At 41.9% G+C, this 21,856-nt stretch overlaps 1 protein-coding gene across 2 annotated transcripts; it reads left to right on the top strand.

Annotated features, from left to right (window-relative positions):
* Window positions 1-113: 113 nt before the first annotated feature.
* ESRP1 (epithelial splicing regulatory protein 1) lies at window positions 114-21,459 on the top strand. Of its 2 annotated transcripts, none has more exons than XM_030506986.1 (13): window positions 114-355; window positions 559-687; window positions 1,564-1,677; window positions 3,968-4,082; window positions 11,095-11,193; window positions 11,293-11,347; window positions 13,181-13,291; window positions 13,380-13,512; window positions 13,596-13,638; window positions 14,719-15,020; window positions 16,598-16,816; window positions 18,737-18,923; window positions 20,830-21,459. In XM_030506986.1, the coding sequence occupies exons 1-13, from the start codon at window positions 224-226 to the stop codon at window positions 21,000-21,002; spliced, it is 1,812 nt and encodes a 603-aa protein (XP_030362846.1). In that variant the 5' UTR covers window positions 114-223; the 3' UTR covers window positions 21,003-21,459. The 2 variants fall into 2 exon arrangements, with proteins under 2 accessions (XP_030362846.1, XP_030362837.1); XM_030506977.1 differs by having other exon boundaries at window positions 18,737-18,935.
* Window positions 21,460-21,856: the final 397 nt, after the last annotated feature.

The raw sequence follows: 21,856 nt of genomic DNA, 5'->3' as shown, positions 1-21,856 counted from the left end.
GGCCGCCGCCCGCCCCGGGACAGCGAGGGGGAAGAGGGGCAGCGTGCGCCTCCCGCGCCGGCACCTGGGCAGCGAGGTCGCAGGCGAGGGCTCTGCCGCCTGCGTCTCGCTTGGAAGCGCCTCGGGCAGGGAAAGGGCCTTCTCCCCTCTCTTTCCCCCATTTTCTCGTCCATCTCTTCCCGTTTCCCCCCCTTTTTATTCTTCCTACTGGCCTGGTGGCACCATGACGGCGTCTCCCGACTACCTGGTGATTCTCTTCGTGACCACGGCGGGAAACAACGGGTCAAGGCTGGGCTCGGATGAGCGAGAGCTGCTTCAGCTCCTGTGGAAAGTGGTCGACCTGAGGAGTAAGGAGGTATTTTCCCCCGAGGGGGGGCACCCCGACCTGCTGCTCCCCTTGGCCCTGCTGTGTTGGGTACAGGTGGGGTTGCCCCAGCACTGGGCTGGCAGTGGGTGCCCTAGGCTGGAGCAGGCTCTGGTGGAGGGCAGGGGCCAGTGCTGCAGGTGGGGACCCCCAGCCTGGGGAGCTGACTCACCCACCCTCTGCTTTTTCTGGAGCTGGGGCACCTGCACGATGTGCTGGTCCGGCCTGACCACCTGGACCTGACAGCTGAGTGCCAGGAGATCACCCAGGTGGATGTGGAGAGCCTGGCACTGGCTCCACCGCTGGAGCAGGCATTGAGACAGGTGACGCCCCATAACTGGCTGCTGGGTACTGGTCTCCCTTGGAGGCTCCCTGGTGGGGTAGAGGCAGTGTTATCTGTTTATCTCTTCCACCACCACAACCACTGGGGCAGTGGTGTCTGGCACAGGGCACCGCAGACGTGTCTGACAGGCAACCTGGTCTGTGATGGGCTTTGTGGGGATTTCTCCCTTGTATTTTGCTCATTCACTTTGGGAGGGACTGAACACCAAGAGAGGAAGGTCAGGGTCAGGCATCTCCCTGCCCTGGTCTCCTGCTATGCTGGCCCCTGAGCCTCAGCTGAGGGTGAGCACCAACTGGTGTTGGAAGAGGACAAGTTTAGGTGCCCCTGAAAAGGCTGAGTGGTGGCAGGCCCTGTTTAGGCTTGTGGTGGCTCATCAGTCCTGGGAAGGAAACAGTACTGAAGCCTCTACATAAATAGGGAGGTGGGCGTGATCCTCATTGAGGGTAGGGCGGAAAACCCGTCTCCTTTTCAACATGGTTGAGTGCACTGTCTAAAAGGCTTCTCTGCCACGGCATTCCCATGGCTCTCTGCAACCAGCTTTATGTCTCCTTGCAGTGCTCTTGCAAATGCTGCTGGAAAGGGATTGTTTTTTTCTGTAACATAGACTTGTCTGTATGGCCACATCTCATTAGAAGGGGAAAATAGGGACAATTTCCTTGTGAAAATAATATAATAAAAGTTATCATGTGTTTAGATAGTAAGAAACATCTACAGAAGTGAAGGGCTGGGCTCGTACAGAAAGGAATTCTAGCTCCATGTTCCTGCTGCCCAGGAATAACATGTCAAAAGCAGATGACACTGCCTAGCACAGCCACTCATCTTTTACATGTGTGTCTTTTGTTGTTCCTGCTTTCAGTTTAATCAGTCCGTGAGCAATGAGTTGAACATTGGTGTAGGTACTTCGTTCTGTTTCTGTACTGATGGACAGCTGCATATTAGGCAGGTTCTGCACCCTGAAGCTTCCAAAAAGGTACGTAGTTGTAGCTTCAGTTTGACTTTTAGTGTGCTTTATATGATTTCTTGCAAAATTAATTAATTTCCCTTTAGTATGAGGGAATGTTTCTCCACACAACCATTATACAAACATTGCTTGTGTGGTAATATGCTTACCAGGCTAAAGAGCCTGTCCATGGGGAAGGCACAGACAATGCCTTCTGCTTATGTAAGTGTTTGAGAAAGGAGCAATGCATTGACAGAGTACTTGTAGCTACAATGGGTTAATAAGTGGGATGTGGAAGCGTTGCCAAATAGTTAACCACTTTAATCATAAATTGTCTTTTGAAATGTTACATTCACCTCCAGCTTCAGCAACTTTCAATCTTTATGTAGTCAGTTGAAGCTCTGAGGGCGGTGCTCATGTTTGTAAGGAGCTGAACAGTAGTTTGAGGCAGGCTGAGTGATGACTAGTCCCATATTCTAGAGTTTCTGTGCCTTCAGAGTTGCCAAATTGCTAACACAGTTATGAGGTCCTGCCTACTTTTCATTAGTGATAGGGTTGCAGCAATATGCCAAGTCTCTAGTCCTGAAATAACTGTTTCAATATTAATAACATCTCATTTTGTGGTTTGCTATGGACATGCATTGCATTGTAACTGAGCAGTTCTGCTCCTCTCATTGCAACTGACCTCTGTGCCCATCAATTTGCTGCTTCATCTTTGAAGGGGCACTCCTGCAAGTCTGTGCTGTTACAAAACTGATATTGGATGAGCTTGGCTTTAATACTTATTGGTGCTTTAAGTATTTATATCTTTGGTTTAGAAGAGAAACAGCTAGCATGATTCATAGTGAAGAGTGTCCTTATATATGTAACTTGTCTTGGGATATAATGTGATAAAATGTGGAAACAGGCTTTTAGCAGACTTCTCACTTGCAATGGGTATATGGTTTATACAGTTAACCTTTTATGCACATAACTCAACTGCAGGCAAAGAAGGGACAACTCCTATGATTACTTAAGTCTGTCTGGTGTCAGGGGTAAGCATCCTTTTTCTGTATCATCACAGGGTCTCTGATAGGAATCAAATCTTCATTGAAATGTTCTGTTGCTGTTTTGTTAAAAATTATTCATTTGAAAGCTGCTCTGTGCTGTCTATAGGTTAAGTAGACCAGATGCTTGTGAGACCTGTAATAGTTCTTTGGTGAATACCCTAATCCTGAGGATGGGGTAGGAGGGTCAATGAGATCCAGATAGGCAGAAACAAATCACTAGACTTGTGGGATTATATTTTTCTTTTAAGATTCCCAGTCTGAAGCAATCTACCAGCTCATGGTATTCAGAGAATGAATTGGCATCAACTGCTCCAACTGAATGTCAGTGAAGTACAGAACTTCTTTGCTTGTTGTGGAAGAAAAATAGCCATGCTAAAGCCAGAGCAGGAAATCTTGGCAAGCGCACCTCTATTTTCATAAGTTTGTCTTTAAAGAGTATCGTTTGCCTAATGCACCTGCCCATATGCTAACATGTTCTCAAAGCAGAACTTGATTTAGACTTATTTCTTTGGGCTCCCTAAACACGCTTTCACATATCTTGTCATTCTGTTATGATGCCAAGATGCTAACTAGTTGTTAAATCAGAAAGCTCTTTCTTTGGGTTTAGAGAGACATTGCAGGCAACAAACAGCCAAGTGGAATACAAAATATTGTGCCTGTAGAGAAGCTCTGGCTTCATATGCTGCAATTAAAGCAGTTACCATGCCTAGACTGACAACCTCTGTGCCATATCAAACCCTCATCTGCACACAGTTGGCTTTTATCCTAGTTTTGGTTGGGGTTTTTGTGTGGTTTTTGGTTTAAGGATAAGTATTTGAAGTGTGACTATTCTTTGAAAATGCAGACTTGTCTATAAACCAAAACATCTTCTGCTAGTCTTGCAAAATTTACTTGGCTTTATAAACTGAACTGAGTGCCCTCTGGCTTTTTACAGTTAAAATTGGAATCAAGAATTGATGATGAATGTTGCAATAGCAGGCATTTGCTCTCCTACCTATATATTGGATTTGAGGCACTAGTAATAATCACAAACACTTCTCTGGCAGTGAAGAAGTGCGTTTCTCTTTTTAAACCACATAGAGAGGAAGCTGCTTAAGCAAAAAAAGTTCATAAACATACTTAGGTGGCTAAGAAGAGCTATGTGAGTTTCTCTGTAGCAAAGACTGTTTGTGTTTTGTACCCATTATAAGCAAGTTGTTATAAAGTTTTAGTACCTAAAGACAAAGTAGGTTAAGCTTACCCAAGTTGACAGCAGTTACTTTGTCCTACAGAATATCTTGCTGCCTGAATGCTTCTACTCCTTTTTTGACTTGCGGAAGGAGTTCAAGAAGTGTTGCCCTGGCTCACCTGATGTTAGCAAACTGGATGTTGCAGCCATGACAGAATGTATCCTTTTAACAGTGATGGTGTCTACTGCTGTTACAGCTTTGCCTGAATTTTAGGGCAGAGATGGGTGAGTAATGCTTGTAACACATGTTTGGGGTGGTATAACTTTAATGAGTGACTTGGAGCTGTGCTGAGCTTTCTCACAAAGACAAAAACATATGAGGATGCGTGCTCCCATGGGGGAAATACTGTATTTCTTGATTTCTGTATGTTTTCTTTACACTAAACTGTGGAGTTTAAAGAGACAAAACTATGAAGGTAGTATCTGGCATATTGTGCATATGGCCAATATGAATCCTAATATTCAGATTGTGAGGTTGATTATCACATCAGTTACATTTTTCTTTTTAAGTAAGAATGACTGTCTTAATTTTTAGGAAGGGGACTGGTTATTCTTCTTGTGAACTTGTAGTGGATCTTTGATTCAGGAGTGAACCTAAGGCAGGGATGTGGTTGGCACATTATCTATGGCACATTATGTAGGTGTGGATTTTTTTGGTGCTTAACTATAAGGTTGAATACTGGAGGCTGTCTGCTCTGGTTTGCCATCTGCAAATTAAGATTAATCTCCCTTAGTGAAGGGGTAGAAATCACTTCTTCCCCTACTCTGAAGCAAAGCAGTACACTTAGTGTAGGAGTGTGAATTTTTTTGTAGAAAAGCAAAATAAATGTTTGTGTTGCGTAGTCTAGAAGCTGGATGATGGAGACTTCTTAAAGTTTCGGTCAAAAACTTACTACGTTGTTCAGGGATGCTTTGACATGAGCTGGAGGAGTCAAAGACAATGAGCTACATCAGCTGTTTTGGAGAGATGCCTTTGCTTTCTGTTTGTGTGTATGTCTTGGTACTGTGGAACTAGTCATACAACTGTAGCCATCTAGAGCATTGCTGGTCAGCTGAGGCACAGTGACAGGCTGTGTATTCTATTCCCTGCTGGCTGAGAGAGGGGGGCAGACCACCTGGCTGTCAGGAAGCCCCTGAAGAGTCAGTGCCATCTGAGGGTGGGTTTGGCAGTTGCCAATAGTATTACCTCCATGTTGCTTGGGGCTTGGTCAGTCTATCAAGATGTGCTCAGCTTGAGTGTGAATTCTGCATCCAATATGCTTTTTAAGGTATATAAACCTGAATTACTCCATTCTGGTTTTATCTTAATCGTTGTGGTTTGTCTTGTTTTGTAACTGATGCTCTCATCTGTAAACTTGCTACGTATCTGCAGCATAGCTGAAATTAACTGTGCCTGCCCTGTATTGCTTGAGAGTGTTGGGGTGGAGGATGCAGAGACCAAAAAGATAACTTCTGATTTCCTTTTATTGACAAATATGATAATTCTATTTCTCCTCACTTTGCTGAAATCTGTCGACTTCATCTCCTTGCTGTCAGAAGCGGTATAAGTTAATTACCCTTGGAGAGTCTGGGCATGCATGTAATGCTTGGGATTAAAAAAAATAATTGCTGAAGCAGGTGCTAAGTGTAAAGACTAGTTCAAACAGCTTTGTGCAGAGGTTTGGGGGGTTTTTATGTAAGCTACTTTCCTCCTGGGACAGTTATGTAGCAAAGAAAATGTCTAAATGAAAATAACTTGGATTTGAAGCAGATATGCTGGGATGGAAAACACAGAAACAAATAGAGTAGGCTGAAATGAAGTTGCAGATTCATGCATAGAATCTGATGAAACTCTTTTCTTGTAGAAAGTGCAAATTTTCCACCCCATAGCTAAAGGGACTGCATGAGAGGAGTCTTCCATGATTTGTGCCACGCAAACTATACTGGGCCAGGTTTGTTGGGCTTTTTTGGTGGGGATATAAGGTTTTTGTTTATGGGTAGGGTACTGACTAGAGATGCATAAGACCTGCATTTATGAACTGGTAGAAGTCAAATGATCCTGGGGCACATCCATTCATGTAATTACATCTCCATTTACCTGCAAGTAAGATGGTTGTAATCAGTGAAAGGAAGCTTGCATGACATGAAATTTAGGGGAAAGCTGAGTATTACTGTACAGTCATTTAAATTATTAAGAGTAGTCGAAAAGCCTTTCTTTTGATGGGTATCATTTGATTAAACAGATCACAAACAAATGGAGAATGTGCTCCCAACACTTGGGTAGATAACTGCTGACTGTGCAGTCATTCAAGATGTATAATCCAATGTATAACACTGCATAGTTGGTGCTTGGCTATGTATTTCTTGTGGACAAGGCAAGCACAGTCTTGAAAAATAACATACAGATATAAAACCAACTAATCAGCTGGGTTATTCTTCCTTCAGAGAATTCCTTTGGAACTTACTGTTTCAGTGAACTACTTGAAATTCTGCACAGCAATGAAACTATTCCAAATCCAAGAGCTCAGGTGAAAGCTTTATATCACCCCTCCCCAAGAAATTATAAGTTTCTTGTGCAAACACCCACTGATTTATTTCAAGGTAAGGAAATGCTTAAAATGCCATGGAATTTGAAGGACTGAGGAAGAACCGATACCAGTTGTAACTGTTATCTCTGAGTGCTATGGCTGTCTAACTTATGGTCTCAGAACAGGTTTTAGGGTAGGAGAGTCTTCTGGCAGACTTAGTATTGTGTAAGAGTAGCAACAGCAGGGCAGTTATGAGAAATTTAAAGTAACAAACTTGAGAGAAGCGATCATGTTCCTGCAGAGAAAGAAACTCTGGGCCGTTGAAATCTCTCTTCTTTTTTTTTTTTTTTTTTTTTTTTTTTTTTTCCTTGAGCATGTATAAGTGTACAAAAGGAGCAGGGTTATTCTTGCACCCTTTGTACCTCCCATACTTGCTGCACTTCTTGATTTGCAAAGCTTGCTGAGCCAGTTTTCACCCTGTGAGTGCCTTCAGGGTGGAGTGAACAAAGCTTGCATGACTATTCGTATTAGATCTGCAGAAGACTCATCCTTTGCCTCAAGATTGGGTGTGCAGAAGCCATTAAATGGCAAATAGCTCATGCTTCCTCCAGTGCATGGTTTGCTCCACTTGCTTCTGAACTGCGTTTGTGAGGATAACTCCTTACTAGGAATGTCTGCTCGATGTTGTCAGTAGAAACACAGGTGTACTTCAGACCAGCCTGCTTAATGTGCTGGATACAATCTGGATATTGCAATACTGAAAATTGGTTTTGCTGGCTTTTTTGGTATGGCTTGGTTTGTTTGTTTTCGGTTTTGTTTTTAACCTGGCTGTCCTGAAAACAATGATGTGGAGCAGTTATAACCAATAGTACTTAACTGGCAATAAAAAGCCTGTTACTGGGTATTACCTGAGACTCTTGCATATTGCTATTTGTATTTCCTGTGATAGTACCCAGGAACTGAGTAATATCAGATTACCTTTATGCAAACTTCATTTTAAAAGATGTAATCTTCTGCCTGAAGAGACTTAAAAACAGAACAAAGAGGGAAGAGGATCAGTGCAGAACACAATTGCAATACTAGTTCATGTTGTGTCATCTCAAAGCTAAATTAGTTGTTCAGTATTTCTTTTGGCATAGTTAAAGGAGTTGAGAAACTGAGAAGTGGAAGAGATGGGAGGGGGGAAGAAGTCATGGGAGGCACTGGCAGTGGGTGAAGCTGTGGTGATGAGTCTGAGGAAATAATATGGAAATTTCTTCTGTATTATATAGGCTTCTCTGATGTAGAATATGCTTCTCCCTGCCCCCTTTACCAACTTGCTGAGTGCTGCAGGAGGTGATGGTGCTGCTGTGCAGCAAGATGTTGTTCCTTTTTTCCCATCCTGCCTTGTTGTTTGGGAGTGTCTTTTCCCCATTGCTTCATATAGATTATATGTGTGCGTGCTATTGCCTATAGTAGCTTTAGACAGCCAAGTCTGTTTTCTAACACTCTTTATATGTGAGCTTTATATATGGGTTTAGCCACTACAATTGTTTCCGATTGTTCAGGAGAGGCAACTTTTAAATATCACTATGCATGTGCACGCACACACACACACACACACATGGTCTCCTATCCCTTCACAGAGCAAGAGGTGGGTTTTATAAAGACTGCTCTACTAACAGCTTTTCCTGAAGTGTCCATAATTTCTAGTGTCTCTGTCCATAGTTGTCCAACTGTATGTAGCCAGTTCTGTTCTTTAGACTTGAGGTTTTCACTTGGTTAATGTTACTGTTAACATGCTCCTTACATGTGCAGAAAACTATCAGTTTCTTCCCCAGTCTTGCCTAGAAGCCTTGCTTCTAGCTAATCAGAGGCAAAGGTGTGAGCAATTTTCACTCCTGCTAATGTTCATGACTTTGTTCCTCCCCTTCCATTGTGTTTATATTAATCTAGAGTTCCTTGGCACAAATGACTCTGTCTGAACACCTGGTGCTGACTTCTGTTGGCACTAGGTGAGTTTTAGGAACTATATCTCCTGTTGATGGATATTTTAAATTAAAATACTTTCTGAAGAAAATGAATGTGGGGTGAGGGAGTTTGTTTTCCTTGTGTGATAGCCTTACTTCACATTCCTAGTGCCTTCACACTGCTGCGTTTTCTCTCTGGCAGCTGATCACTTGTAGGGATCTTTGGCTCTGCAAAAAGGGAATACTGAAATGTCTCTTGAATTTTGACATTACAGTCTAACAGCCAAGTGCATGTATGTGCACGTGTGTGCATGTCCCCTGCTGTAATACCTATTGAAACTCCTGCTCAATTTCTCTTGACTTTGACAGAGGAAAGATGACAATTCCAAAATCTTCATAAAAATTGGTCAGGCAAGATCAGGGTTTCACTACCTGTGCCTTCAGCAGCTTCTGGTTCCCTGGATGTGCAGCAGAGACTGAGCAAGCACAGGGCTGTTAGATGCTGCAGGGGAAAGGGTGGCAGGAAAAGAAGCACTCCTCAGCTCCAGTACACTGTGCCGAGAAACATCTGTGTGGTACTGATTAGGCACCCTCTCTGCAAGTGAGTCTGTGGATTAGTTTTCTTTTCAACCCCTTCTTCCCCAGGGGACGGGGGAGGAGATGAGCTCAGGTGTACCGCTTAGTAAGATATACTGCAATGAAGAAGTTTTTTGTTGCCATAAATATGGATAGTCTCTGAAACTGTGCTTTGGGGTTGTTGCGTGTGGTTCAGGATTTTTAGCTTGGGTTTCTTTTTCTTTACGAGAACCGTTTAATGTTCTCACTGCTTTACTCCAAAGAAAGTATGTGAAGGGAGGGTAATGGCTATGGCTAGGAAACTGTCTTGAGTCATGAAGCTGTAGGGGAGGGGTCACTAGTTTTTCTGCCTTTATTTTGTTCGGTTTTTAGCTTTATTTTTAACTATGATGATTCATTTGAACTTCCAATGTTCTTGTAAGACTAAGCACCATCCTCTCACCTTCCAGACTCCAATGCCCACTTAAAACCAACAAAGCTTTGAAGTGTGGTGGCACAGCAGCTTTCCTTTCCTTGCTTTGAAAGAGGAATTCATTGATTCATTTGAAATTAGTTTTCATCTCGCAACAAGGTAACAGTTAACCTTCAAAAACAACTTAAAGAATGTTTTGTAGGAGTGACTTGCTGTTAACCCACAAATAATAGACAGGACTTTATTTCACAATGAGACTTGTGCTGCCTCTCCTGTTGATGAGATGATATGGCAAAGCTGGTGTGTGGTGTCTGTTTCTGACAGAAGCTGTTCTTCTGTTCCCTGCCCTTCATGTAGGCATCTGCCAATTCAAAATGTGCTCAGCTCTAGGTGGAAAAAAGCATTTTATTTTATTTTTTTACTTAAGAGAAAGCTTGTTATCTTGGACCGAGAGCCAACTTTCGAGCACTACAATTCAGGCTCTTTTGAGCATTTGCAATATGTTTTAATTTTTTGGGGATATGGGCAAATAATTGGTGCATTTGACTATTTTGAATGTCTTGCATTACTGTACTGCCATGCCAGGATAGGTCTTGTTTAAGAAACTCTTTCACTTTTGCTCTAAAGTCATAATGCAAAGTAATAAGAGAAGTCAAAAAACCCAAGTAATTTTCCAAGACTGCTTTATATTTCATTACTTGTTCTATTCTTGGGGTTGGTTTTTTTTTTTTTTTTGGCTGGGGTTTTGGTTGGTTTTAGTTTTGTTTTTTTGTTTTTTTAACCCTACGCTCATCAAAGGAGATGTAAGTGAATAAAACCTTTTTAAAAACTTGATTTATAAATGATGGAGCAGAGTTGCAAGTAATCTTACAGTCCTGTAGCCTGGTGTTAGAGAGGGGCAAATATGACAGGAGGCAGGAGAGATACCACAGCAAACTGCTTACAGTTGTGTGAAAGAGAAAGGTATGTGCAACTTACATCAGTCTCCCTTTAAGAAAATGGGTTTTTATCTGGTTGTTCTACAGCCTGTCTTTCCAGGACAGAATGCTTCCTGCTCTCTATTGGCAGGAGAGCTTGTCCTTGCTATCGTGTTCCAAAATCCTTCAGATCAAAGAACATATGGGTTGTGGGACTCTGTTTTGTCTCTTAGTTATCTACAATGGTATACTCTTACCACATTCTCAAAATGCTTCTGTCTAACAGCACAAAACTCGGATTGTAACTTTTAATAGTTTAGGCCAGATGCCATTTGTGAATTTGGTTAAAGAGGTAAGATGTTTATTCTGTTTTGGGATTTGCTTGTTAAGAAAGCATGTAGTATATTCTATTTCTGGAGCTCCTAGTTGATGGTTTGCTTCTCCTCCTTCCTCAAATCTTTCCTTAGAGGTTAAAGAAGATCTTAATTAAAGAGGAGAGTACTCAAGTCTCTTCTGGATGCAAAACTGTATCTGTCTGTCAAACATACATAATTCATAAGTATATGAAATATATATGTCCTTATTATGGGGTCTCATGTCCCCAGACACTTTCTGGAGTGACCTCACACTCCCGCAGGTGGCAGTAGTTAGAGGCCAAGACGGAACAGCTAATGTATCCCAGCAGGAAAATGTGTTAAATATTCCCCTGAGAAGCAACTTGCCATCAAGGTAACATGAAAGCTTGTTGCTCTAACAGGAAGCCAATTAGAAATCTCTCTGGTGATGATTGACTTAACTCCAGCATAAAGATTTAAATCTTGACAAGAACAGTCCAGCGTTTCCCTATGGAGCCTCTCAAGTTGAAGATATGGGGAATATTATTTTAACACTAATATCTGAACCATACAGTAAGTGATTGTCATGAACAAGTTTTTCTTGCTTGTTTGGTTTTGCTGCTTGTCCTGTATGCTGAGGAAAAAGAAAATAATTTGTGCTGTATTTCATAGATCACCGATTTTCAGATCCAGAAAGAGTAAACTACAAATTTGAAAGTGGGCCGTGGTAAGTGCTTTCTCCCTCTTGTTGCTGTGTGCACACGCTCTCCACACACCCTCCCCTGCTAAGATACAGCTTGGATAAGCTGTACTTCTCTGTATTCCTAACTTGCAAATAGCTGTTACCATTATTTTATTAATCTTGCCACTGCTGTGGGAATCTATTAGGTGCTTTAGGTGGGAAAGGGAACAGATAATCTATGGTCAGATGCAAGTCAGTTTTCTTGCTACGTTTCAGTGTTGCCTGTTAGCTGCTGGTAGTTGTGGGTTCTGCTAGTAAATGCTTATAATGGGTATTAAGTGTGCTATTAACAAAGAACATAAGCATTTTTGCAGAGTAACCCTGTTGGTACCAACTCTTACACTCTTCCTGCAATTTGCTTCACAGTTACTGAATACGCATCATGATTTTTTTAATAGGGAAGAAACATTTCCATAAAGATACCGTACTACCAATAAATTGCTTAAGCTATGATGATTGTCTTCTTCCCAAATAGGTGTTAAGCATAAAGTGTTATCTACTTCTGATGACTGTTTTAGTGGAGATTTTTTGGTTTTGTTTGTGTTTTGGTTTGGTTTTTTTTATGTAATCCCGCTTTTACATGCGATTACAGATTTTTCTCAATGGTTTGCTGGATACTCCCTCTATAGTATTACTTGTACTCCTGTCTTGCATGAACACTTACTTCCCTTTTCCAGATTAAGGAACTGTCATAACAGTAGATGATGCTGGTGCATCCAAGCCAAAAGAAGCAAGAAAAGAATACAACAATATTGGCAGAAAGTATTCAGTGAGATTAGCTCAGGGTTTGTTTTACCATGGCCATAAGCTTTTCTCCTTTCAATAACAAAGTCCTGGGGTGAGGTGGAAGATTCCCATCTTATTTTTTGATAGTGAGAAGTACAGAATTAGGAGGTGAGAGGGAACAGTTTGAGACGGACACCTACAGAAAGGCCACCTGACATATTAAAATGAGTGAGAAACATGACCCTCCTGTAACAAGGTGTACCACAGCCGTTTTGTGCAAAAAAAGAAGTCCTCTGCTGCTGAACAAGACTTCATCTGCTTAATCATATAGTCTCTTCTGTGCAAAAACATGTCCTTGCAATAGCCAGAAAGGCAGCCTTGGGTAGCTGTGAGCGTATTGTTATACATGGCACTTTTAACAAGTAACAGAACAAAAGAGGCTGTGGTAATGACCAATTAAACCTGGCTTTCTGTGGCTGAGCTATTCCCATGCTAAGCAGCCACTGTAGCCTGTAGCTATATTAGTCTCTAGTAGCAAGGTGACGTCTAAACAAGCAATGTTAAGGCCAAACTCTTTGCGCAGGAGTCCCTCTGTGTGCCGAGTATAACCCTGAACAGATTTGATCTTGGCTTGTAACTGGCTCTTACACACCATTACGGTACAAATAATAAGCATTGACCTCGGTTACATCTAACTGATCTGTTTCAATTTCCACCTATCTGAGATTAGAATAGCAAGTGCTTAATTTTATACCAGTAACCCTGTTCAGACAATGAAGAAGCACAAACCATTGGTATGTCAGGAGTGGGGAGTAAATTGTGAACATGGTCAAAGAGATGAGAGCTCGAGGAGCAAATGTGGTGAAGCAGGAAAGGGGTGGTGGAAAAGGACCAGACATTTCCTGAGGAGAAACGCATGCAGTGGCTTTGGATGGTGGTGGCACTTAGCCATTGCTGCCCTGGCAGTGCCATCCAGCAGACATGGAACATGGACTGCAGCCTGTCTCTGGAGCACAGGTGACAAGCAGGGAGTGTTGTGTGTCAGATACTAGAGGTAGATGGCTCTGCATTACTCCCTCTTTGTGTCTGCAGCAGCAAGATGGAACTTGTGGATGACAATGCTGTTATCCGAGCAAGAGGATTGCCGTGGCAGTCATCTGACCAGGATATAGCAAGATTCTTCAAAGGCCTAAATATTGCGAAGTTAGTAGCCAAGAATGTACTTATACATTTGTAGTGCTTCATCTGTGTTGGTCATAGCATTTTCTGCCTCTTGATTTCAATCTTGCAGGGGAGGTGCTGCTGTCTGTCTTAATGCCCAAGGTAGGAGGAATGGGGAGGCTCTCGTGAGGTTTGTAAGTGAAGAGCATAGAGATCTAGCACTACAAAGGCACAAGCATCACATGGGGAATCGATACATTGAGGTGCGTGACAGTGGCTTTGAAATCCTCTTTGCAAAAGGAGTGCAAATAACATGCCAATCACATGTTCTCTCTTCTTTCCTTAGGTATACAAAGCAACAGGTGAAGACTTCCTTAAAATTGCAGGAGGTAATTTTTAGGGGGTGAGAACAAGAGTGGGTTCCATCAGCACCTGCAACTTTGGGCTGTAAACTGCCCTTGTTGGATGTGGGTTTTCATTTTCTTTCTTTAAACAAGTATCTATTTGGTGTGTTGATTACTATGTACTCTGCTAGCAGCAGTCCAAGACATTCTATGATTTATCTGTCCATCTTTCTTTTCCATATTCTTGCCATTTTTGAGCAGCCTATCAAATAAGGATTTGATCAGGCAAGATGATGACCTTGCATGTGAACTTAATTTGTTAGGTCATCTTAACTGAAGGAAACTAAATGTTATTGATTACTAAAAAGCAAAACCAGAGTATTTCTGAAAAACAATGACTGCCGTTGCTGTGGAGATTTGCATGTAAAAGCAAAACAGATATCACAGTGTAATAACAAGGGTGTGCCTGGCACAGCCAAACTTCTTTGCAGAATGAGCTAGCTGTAAGTGAAAGGACCATATTAAGATGTGAAGCTGGTTAGCAGCTAGCTTTGGTTAGGGTACTATTACAAGTATACACATCAGAGGTCTTCTCCTAGACGTACTGAAAGTGCTGAAAGTGGAACTGGCGGACTTTGACAGTTTTATCAGGATAGGATGAAATTCCTGAGCTGTTTTCAACATGCCCTTCCCACTTTCTTTCCCAGAACAATGGTCTGGGTACTTGGCTACTGTATATTATGATTTCAGAGCATGCTGAAGATATTCGTAAGTTAGAAAGGCAAGGTACATGATAGCAGAGGTAGCGCTCATGTAAGAGATTCACAGACTGCTTTCTCTGGGCTCTGAACTTTAAGTAGCTTTTATTTTCACTTTTGAATAAGGATGAATCTCTGCCAAATGATGGAGTAACATTATTAGACTTCAGTGGGAAATGTCCTATACAATATTTCCAGTTTATTTAAAAGGGGGGGGGTTTATTTACTTTAGAAGCAAATATTGTTCTACCTGCGCTGTTCTGTCTGTGGAGAGGAGGTAGCTATGCCAGACTTGCTCATGGTCTTATATGGCTGCCTAGACTTAAGTGCTTCTGTACATATTTTTTATTTTTTTTGGTTGTTAAAGGTACTTCCAATGAGGTTGCACAGTTCTTGTCGAAAGAAAACCAAGTGATTGTCAGGATGCGAGGTCTTCCTTTCAACGTTACAACAGAAGAAGTGCTGACATTCTTTGGCCAGCACTGCCCTGTAACAGGAGGAAAAGAGGGAGTCCTGTTTGTCACATACCCTGATAGCAGGCCAACAGGGGATGCCTTTGTATTGTTTGCCTGTGAGGAATATGCACAAAATGCACTGAAAAAGCATAAGGACTTGCTGGGGAAAAGGTACATTGAACTTTTCAGGAGCACTGCAGCAGAAGTTCAGCAGGTGGGTGTAAATCTTGCAAACACTGGCTTCTTGTAATCCAAACTCCTACACTGGCATACAGTAGTAGATGCAAATACTGCTTGGCCATGACTTGAAAGCTCTTTTTTTTTTTTTTTTTACCTTCTCTCACTCTTGACTCTTGCTGGAAGAAGCACTGTCTGAATTTCCATGAGGCTTTGCTCCCTCTAAATGTAAGATTTTATGGCATATGGATGTTCTCAATCATATATATATGTGTGTGTGCGTGTGTGTGTGTATACACATACACACACGTACAAGCCTTTGAGGTTTTGGCTTCCAGTAGCCTTGCAAACAGCAGTTACAGCAGAAAGTTTATGTGGGTCTAGTGCTTTACACTACAGATACTGAATTTGATGAAGTCTAATGATGTTCTATTCAGGAGGAGAGTTAGCAACAAATCTTGGTCTAAAAGACTTACCTTTACTCACTGGCACAGAAAAACAGAAGCCTTTTGATGTAGTTGTCTTCAGGGCAATGTATCTGGAAAGTCTTGCAAATTGCCTCTAAGGACAGGTCTCAGCCACCTTTTGCCAGCACTGGCTATCTAGCAGGGGGTGGCAGGACTTTGAAACTGCGCCTGAAGAGTGCCTCCTCTTGCATTAACGTGGCTTTATGGACCATTAAATTTTTTTATGCTGTCAGGGTAAGGAAGTCGTGCTGAGAGGATTTTCTCTGAAGATTTGTAGATGATGTCACTAACTTCTAAATGTGATTCTAAAAGGTCTCATCTGTGATGCAAATATGGTCAAGCAATAGCCATGTCGTTGTAACCAAGTGATGGCACAGCTCTGTTCCCCCAAATATGTAGAGATTTCAGTGCCTTGTCTGAGGGGTGACACTAATGATGAGAAAGTGTAGCTGCAGCACTCGCTCTCGTCATTGTATTTTTCTCAAATGCTCTCATATTTCTTTGCTTAACAAAACCTTGATAGCCGTATAAATGTGAATGAACTTATATTTTGCTCAGAGTTAAAGGCTAGTACTGACTATTCAGTGAACTCTTGACCAGGCTGGGCTTTTACCGTTAAAATTAGTAAGAAGAAATCTCAAAGCGTGACTGTGACTCAGTACCACCACCTACATTACCTGATGGACTATTGCATCTCAAGGCAGGGCTCTTTAGTAGTGATGCTGCTTCTAGTTCCCAGGCTCTCCTAAAATTTTGCTGAGGAGTTATTCTGGGTAGAAGTGTCACCATGACTATAGATAGTAGAATGATTTTATGATTTTATTGTCTTTATATTTTCCCAATAAAAATGCTGTAGAAAGGCAGGTTTCATGTTCTAAAAAGTCTTCTGAGAGTTGCACAACAATTCAAGTAAATTTTCCAAAACAAAATGATTTTTTTTCAAGAAAAAAGTACCTAAGTATTTACTTTAGAACATCTGAGTTCTAAGTGCTGCTTTTGTGGTTTAAGCCCAGAATCTAGCTCACATTTTTTTCTTGAAATGCTGCCCAGAGTGAAATCAGATGGCACTGGTGTTATGTTCAGTTCCTCTGAGTTGAAGAATGAGTAAGGAATCTTTCTGTAACCTCTGTTTTTCTGGTTTGCACAGGTGCTGAACAGGTACTCTTCCACGCCTCTCATTCCTCTCCCAACACCTCCTATTCTTCCAGTATTACCTCAACAATTTGTGCCTCCCACTAATGTCAGAGACTGCATACGTTTGCGTGGTCTTCCCTATGCTGCTACTATAAGGGACATCCTGGAGTTCCTGGGGGAGTTTTCTACAGATATTAGGACCCATGGAGTTCACATGGTACTAAATCACCAGGTAAGCACCAAGTTTCTAGCTACTGTGTGGCAATTACCTGTGTGTACGAACACAGTCCTGATGATATAGAGAAGCACCTTTGGGATTTACACTAATGGCATTAATTGGCCTCTAGCTCATATCTGAAAGTGTACTGGCAATAGATGTGTGGGCTTATTTGAACCCTGCTGTGCCAGCTGCTGCATTTGCTCTAGAGCAGTTTCTGTTACCAAAACCCATGTGCCTAAAGCTAAGCCACAGTCTCAGAGGGGTTTGTGCTTCCAAAGCAGCAGCTGTGATCCTGCACTGTAAGAGGCAGGAACTGAAGAGTCCTGCTCAACAATGTGCGTAATTCTTGTACCAGGCAAGAAGTATCTTCAAAACAAATGTGGGCAAGGTTAGCTCTCAAAGGAGGGGTTTGCACCTGCCTTGCTGAACAATATGCCTCCAGGTACATTTGAGGACAACTGTGACTGTGGCCTTTTTAGACAGGATTTCCTATGGCATAAGTCAGCATGAAACTTTGGGTTTCCTGAACTGTGTGCTTGCTTTCTTTAAACAGTTGCAGCTAAGCACCAAGATTAACAGCTCATTGACATGTGTAAACAGTCCCATCTTTGCCATTGTTTTCTGGAAGTAGCTTCTACCAAAACTTTTTAGATAGAGGATTGTGCGTTGTTGTCATCTCCTTTTATTTGTGGTCTTGTGACTTTAGGGGAGGAGACAGCAGTTCCTTTAACTCTGGAGATGCCCTGAGTGGTTCCACTGATTGCACTGATAATTGTGAGATAAAAGTGGTTTTTCTAAATGGTTTTGGTTGACACTAAGCCTAAAGTGAAATTACGAAATACTTCCTTGTCCTGGAGTAGGGCTTCTGTGTTTTGAGGGTGTAGGGAGGGAGAAGACACTGTAGCTATTCCAGTACCTCTATTTAAAGCGATTCCTGTGTCTGAGGACGTGATGTAGCCAAGGTTGGAAAATCTGAAGAATGTGCAGGGCTGGGAGAGGCTAAGAAAAGATGCAGATGTTAAAGCACAAGTAATGGTTTACAGTAGTATCAGCCCTTGCCAGCAGTAAGGAAAGAACCTTGAGGAAGACACTGGTGTGTGGGGGGGTGTGTGTGTGTGTATAGTCCTGAGGGCTGTCTACTAACCCTGCCCAAAAATGTCAGATTTATTTTTACCCCAGATGCTGCTTTTGCCGGACTGGTAGATTTTTATCTTTCTGCATGCTCCCGCCATTCCTGTTTTCAACCTTCTATTCATGAACAACTGTGCAAAGGATGGTGATAAAGTTGTTCTTCCCTCTGAAACTAGAAGAACTGGCCTAAAACTTAAGTTAGAGCTGTCTTCAAGTGTCTAACTCTAGTTTTGGCTACTTCAAGTAAGCAGCTGCGTGTGGCTAAAATTACTCTTCCCAGTTGTGTGTCCCACTCATTTACAGCTGATGTAAGGGTGTCATTGTTTGTTGGGTTTTCCCTGCACTCATACAAATGCCAGTACCCTTCTAAAACATCCCAGCCTTAACAAAATAAAATTAAAATTTAACACTTGGCACTTGCCTGTATTTATCCATGAATTTTAAAAATCCCAGATAATAAATGTGGATTAAATATTCCAATTCTGCATTCTTATTCAGTTGGTAAGAGCAGGTCTCGGGGCACCTGAGTACCCCTGAACTGTAGTCTCTGCCATAGGTGTTTCTAAACGTAGAAAACAGCAGCTTAATTGAAACAGCTAAATGAATACAATCAAGTTAGCACAAGTGGGAAGAACTTTAGGGAGGAGAGCTTAAAAATGCTGATGGGTGCTTGGGTTGACTGACTAATTGACTTGGAAATGGATGTATTTATGGCTGAAGAGACTGTTTTTAACACCACAGATTACTGCTATGCTGCTACTTTATGGGAGAAACATTTCCTTTTTTCCGTCGTGTTTGTAGGGACGTCCATCGGGAGATGCTTTTATTCAGATGAAATCTGCAGACCGAGCTTTTCTGGCTGCACAGAAGTGTCATAAGAAGACTATGAAGGACAGATATGTTGAAGTCTTTCAATGTTCTGCTGAGGAGATGAACTTTGTATTAATGGGGGGCACTTTAAATCGAAATGGCTTGTCCCCACCACCATGTAAGTTACCATGTAAGTTTTGCATGGGTCTTGCCAATGTGCTACGCTGAGTGCGGGTAGGTGTTGGAGCTGCTTTGTTGACTCTGATTCTGGTTCTTTGAAAGCAATGTCAGCTGGGAGTATTAAAATAAGGTCTTTTCATCTTGAATCAGCAGCAGCTTGCAACCATTATTTTTCCCTTTGGTTGTTAATTACTATGACTGAAGAACTACTTTAAACTTATTCTTGCTTTTCCAGTGGCAAACTTCCCTTCCCCTCCCTGAAACTTAACTTGGCCAGGGTGAGCCATGACTCTGAAAAGTAATTTGTAAGCCCTGCCTAGGCTTAAGAACTTGAAGTTTCCCATTTGCACTGATTCATATTTACATTTTTCATCATGGTGAACATGTCAAGTAAAAGCCCTTCCCCTTTCACTTCCAAAACTTAGTTCATGAAACCATTCGTATTGTTTCCCTTTGGGAATTAACCACAAGCGTTCTGCCTGTTGAACCACTACTGGCTGAACTCTTCCTTTGCTTTTTGCTGTTTGTACAAAATTGAGGTTGCCTGTGTAGGAGTAAAGTACACATAGCTTTGGCCTCAGATAACTGCAGCAACTGCATTTCATGTAAAATTATGCTCCTCAGAGCTACTAGGATGAACATGAACTTCTAGACAAATGTCTGGGGGAAGTGCTTTAAGAGCTTAAGGGCTAACTTACTAAGCATATGTGCCATATAAATCTGAGCCTATGGGAAAAATAATACTTTGCTTCCAAAATCATAAATGGCAAGGTAGTCAAGTAGGAGCTTTCTCTCTGTCTGTCTGTGCAAATGTGTTATTGTTCTTGGTGGCTTTTTAAGAAGTGTCTTCTCAATCCTAGTCAGAGGTGCCAATAAGGCAGCAAACTTCTTGGGTGTGGTTCCTTTTGAGTCTGAGTAGACCTTCAGCTAATCTGTGGGAGATGTTTTCCAGGTGACCAGCTCTTTTTATGCAACTATCCTTCTGAACAGGGATCTGCAGTATGTAGTCCTATATGTGATAGTTGTTCCAGACAGGGGTTGGAAGCTTATCCTGAGAGCTCCTGAGATAGGTTCTTGGGCAGAGTCCCAAACTTTGGGAACTCTTAGGTGGCAGTGTTCCTATTTCCAACTACAAATGCAAGTGATGTGTTCCTCAGAGAATCCCTTTCAGCTCTGTCTCTGTCCCATCCCATAATGCAGAGAGAGTCTGACTGCCACTTTAAGGAAAATCTCTGGTTTTGCTATTCAGGGTTATCTGAAGCTTTTATATGTTCATTTTCATGACACATGAAAGTGTCATGAAAGGGGTGGGGGGAAGAAGGAAGAAAAGGAAAAGAGTGGCAAAGGATGTGGGCTGACTCTCAGCAGTGAGAATTCATTTAAGGTCTCATGTCTTGTTGAAACACCACCAAGTGCACTTTTGTGGTTTTTAAAACTCAGTGTTAACACTTGAGGCTGCAAAGCCATAACTTTTTCTCACACTGCTGTTGGCTAATTGAAGACAGAGCTGTTTGGGGGATAGGGAGTGTCAGGATGAAAAGGTGCCCTCTGCTCTGGGGAATGTTAGACAGATCTTTAGCGTACAAGTTTCCTTCTTACAGTTCTTGATTGGAGACTTCATTAAAATCTGAGCCTAGTCAAGAAAAACTGGCCTTCTCTTTGGAAAGAGACCCTATTCACAGAGCAAGAGGTGGCTTTTTGTGTACTACTGATTTTGCTGGGCGCTGGGCACAACACTTATAGTCAAGCTCATGTTGGTAGCTCAGATTTATTTTCTGTGATGAGCAAGAGAATGAGAACCTTGTGAAGGCTCTCTACATACTGCAGAGTTCTTCAGCTAATGAAGACCATATATATGCTGGAATTCAAAAGGTTCTAATCTATTTTCCATTTGTTCCCTTTAGGCCTTTCACCCCCTTCCTACTCCTTTCCGGCTCCTGCTGCAGTTGTGCCAACAGAAGCTGCTCTTTATCAGCCATCTATGCTCCTGAACCCACGAACACTCCAGCCCTCCACAGCATACTACCCTGCTGGGGCTCAGCTCTTCATGAACTACACAGCATACTACCCCAGGTAAAGCAGAGGAGAAACCAAGCAGGAACAAAGAAGTCTTTTTGCAGCAAATGCACAAACCTCACAAAAGAACATTGTCTGCCGTGCTAAGGGCTTGTGCTACCAAGAACAGCTTGTTCAGTATCTTGTTCAGGGAAACAATTTCAGGATATCTAGGGATTTCCTAAGTTTTAGAGTATTTCAGGTAGTAATAATTATTTTTTTTAACAAGTCACACAGTTACAGTGGGATTTTTTTGTTGCTTTGTTTTTGTTTCGTTTTGTTTTCACCTAACATGCATCTTAAACTTGTTAGTTTGCATTGTTATACCCTCAGTGGGAATTGGTGTGTGGATATGGACAGCCTTCCCATGTCCGTAGAGAAGCCCTTGGCCCCTCTTTAGAATGAGTGGATTGGGGTCTGCTCTAACAACTTCTGAAATTCTGTCTCCATTTTTGTAATAAAGTAACTTTTGACCTTTATGGTGAAAACTGTTTATTTATGAAAGTACTGCATTGATGCATATATGTATTGAATGCATGTATATGTAAAGCATATAGAGGCATATATTGTTCCTGACCTCAGAAACACTTCTCATGAAGGGCTTTTGGCGCTTCTGGATGTATTAGCTATCTTCTACGAAACAAAAACTCCTGATACCATTTGCTTTCTGCAGCCATGAGGCCTTGGGAAGAGCAATGTTCCCTGTAAGCCATAAACCACTCCATCTGTCAGGAAAACCTGCTCAACTCTTGTAATAGATTTTGACCAGAACCTATTGTGTCTGGAGAAGGGTCCAAACAGCTACTTGTGAAGTTGTTGAGCAATATGGACTCTCTAGTACCTGTAAGATAACAATGGTTTTATTATTACTTTACA

The sequence above is a fragment of the Strigops habroptila genome, chromosome 1 (assembly GCF_004027225.2).
Source record: "Strigops habroptila isolate Jane chromosome 1, bStrHab1.2.pri, whole genome shotgun sequence".
Lineage (NCBI taxonomy): Eukaryota > Metazoa > Chordata > Aves > Psittaciformes > Psittacidae > Strigops > Strigops habroptila.
This window is presented reverse-complemented; position numbering and strand designations above follow the sequence as displayed.

What these genes read in the sequence shown, in the direction of transcription:
- ESRP1 (XM_030506977.1), top strand. Translation starts at nt 224, where the DNA reads ATGACGGCGTCTCCCGACTACCTGGTGATTCTCTTCGTGACCACGGCG. An exon ending in TGGGGAATCGATACATTGAG is followed by an intron (nt 13,513 to 13,595) that starts GTGCGTGACAGT and finishes TTCTTTCCTTAG; the next exon opens with GTATACAAAGCAACAGGTGA. An exon ending in CTGCAGCAGAAGTTCAGCAG is followed by an intron (nt 15,021 to 16,597) that starts GTGGGTGTAAAT and finishes TGGTTTGCACAG; the next exon opens with GTGCTGAACAGGTACTCTTC.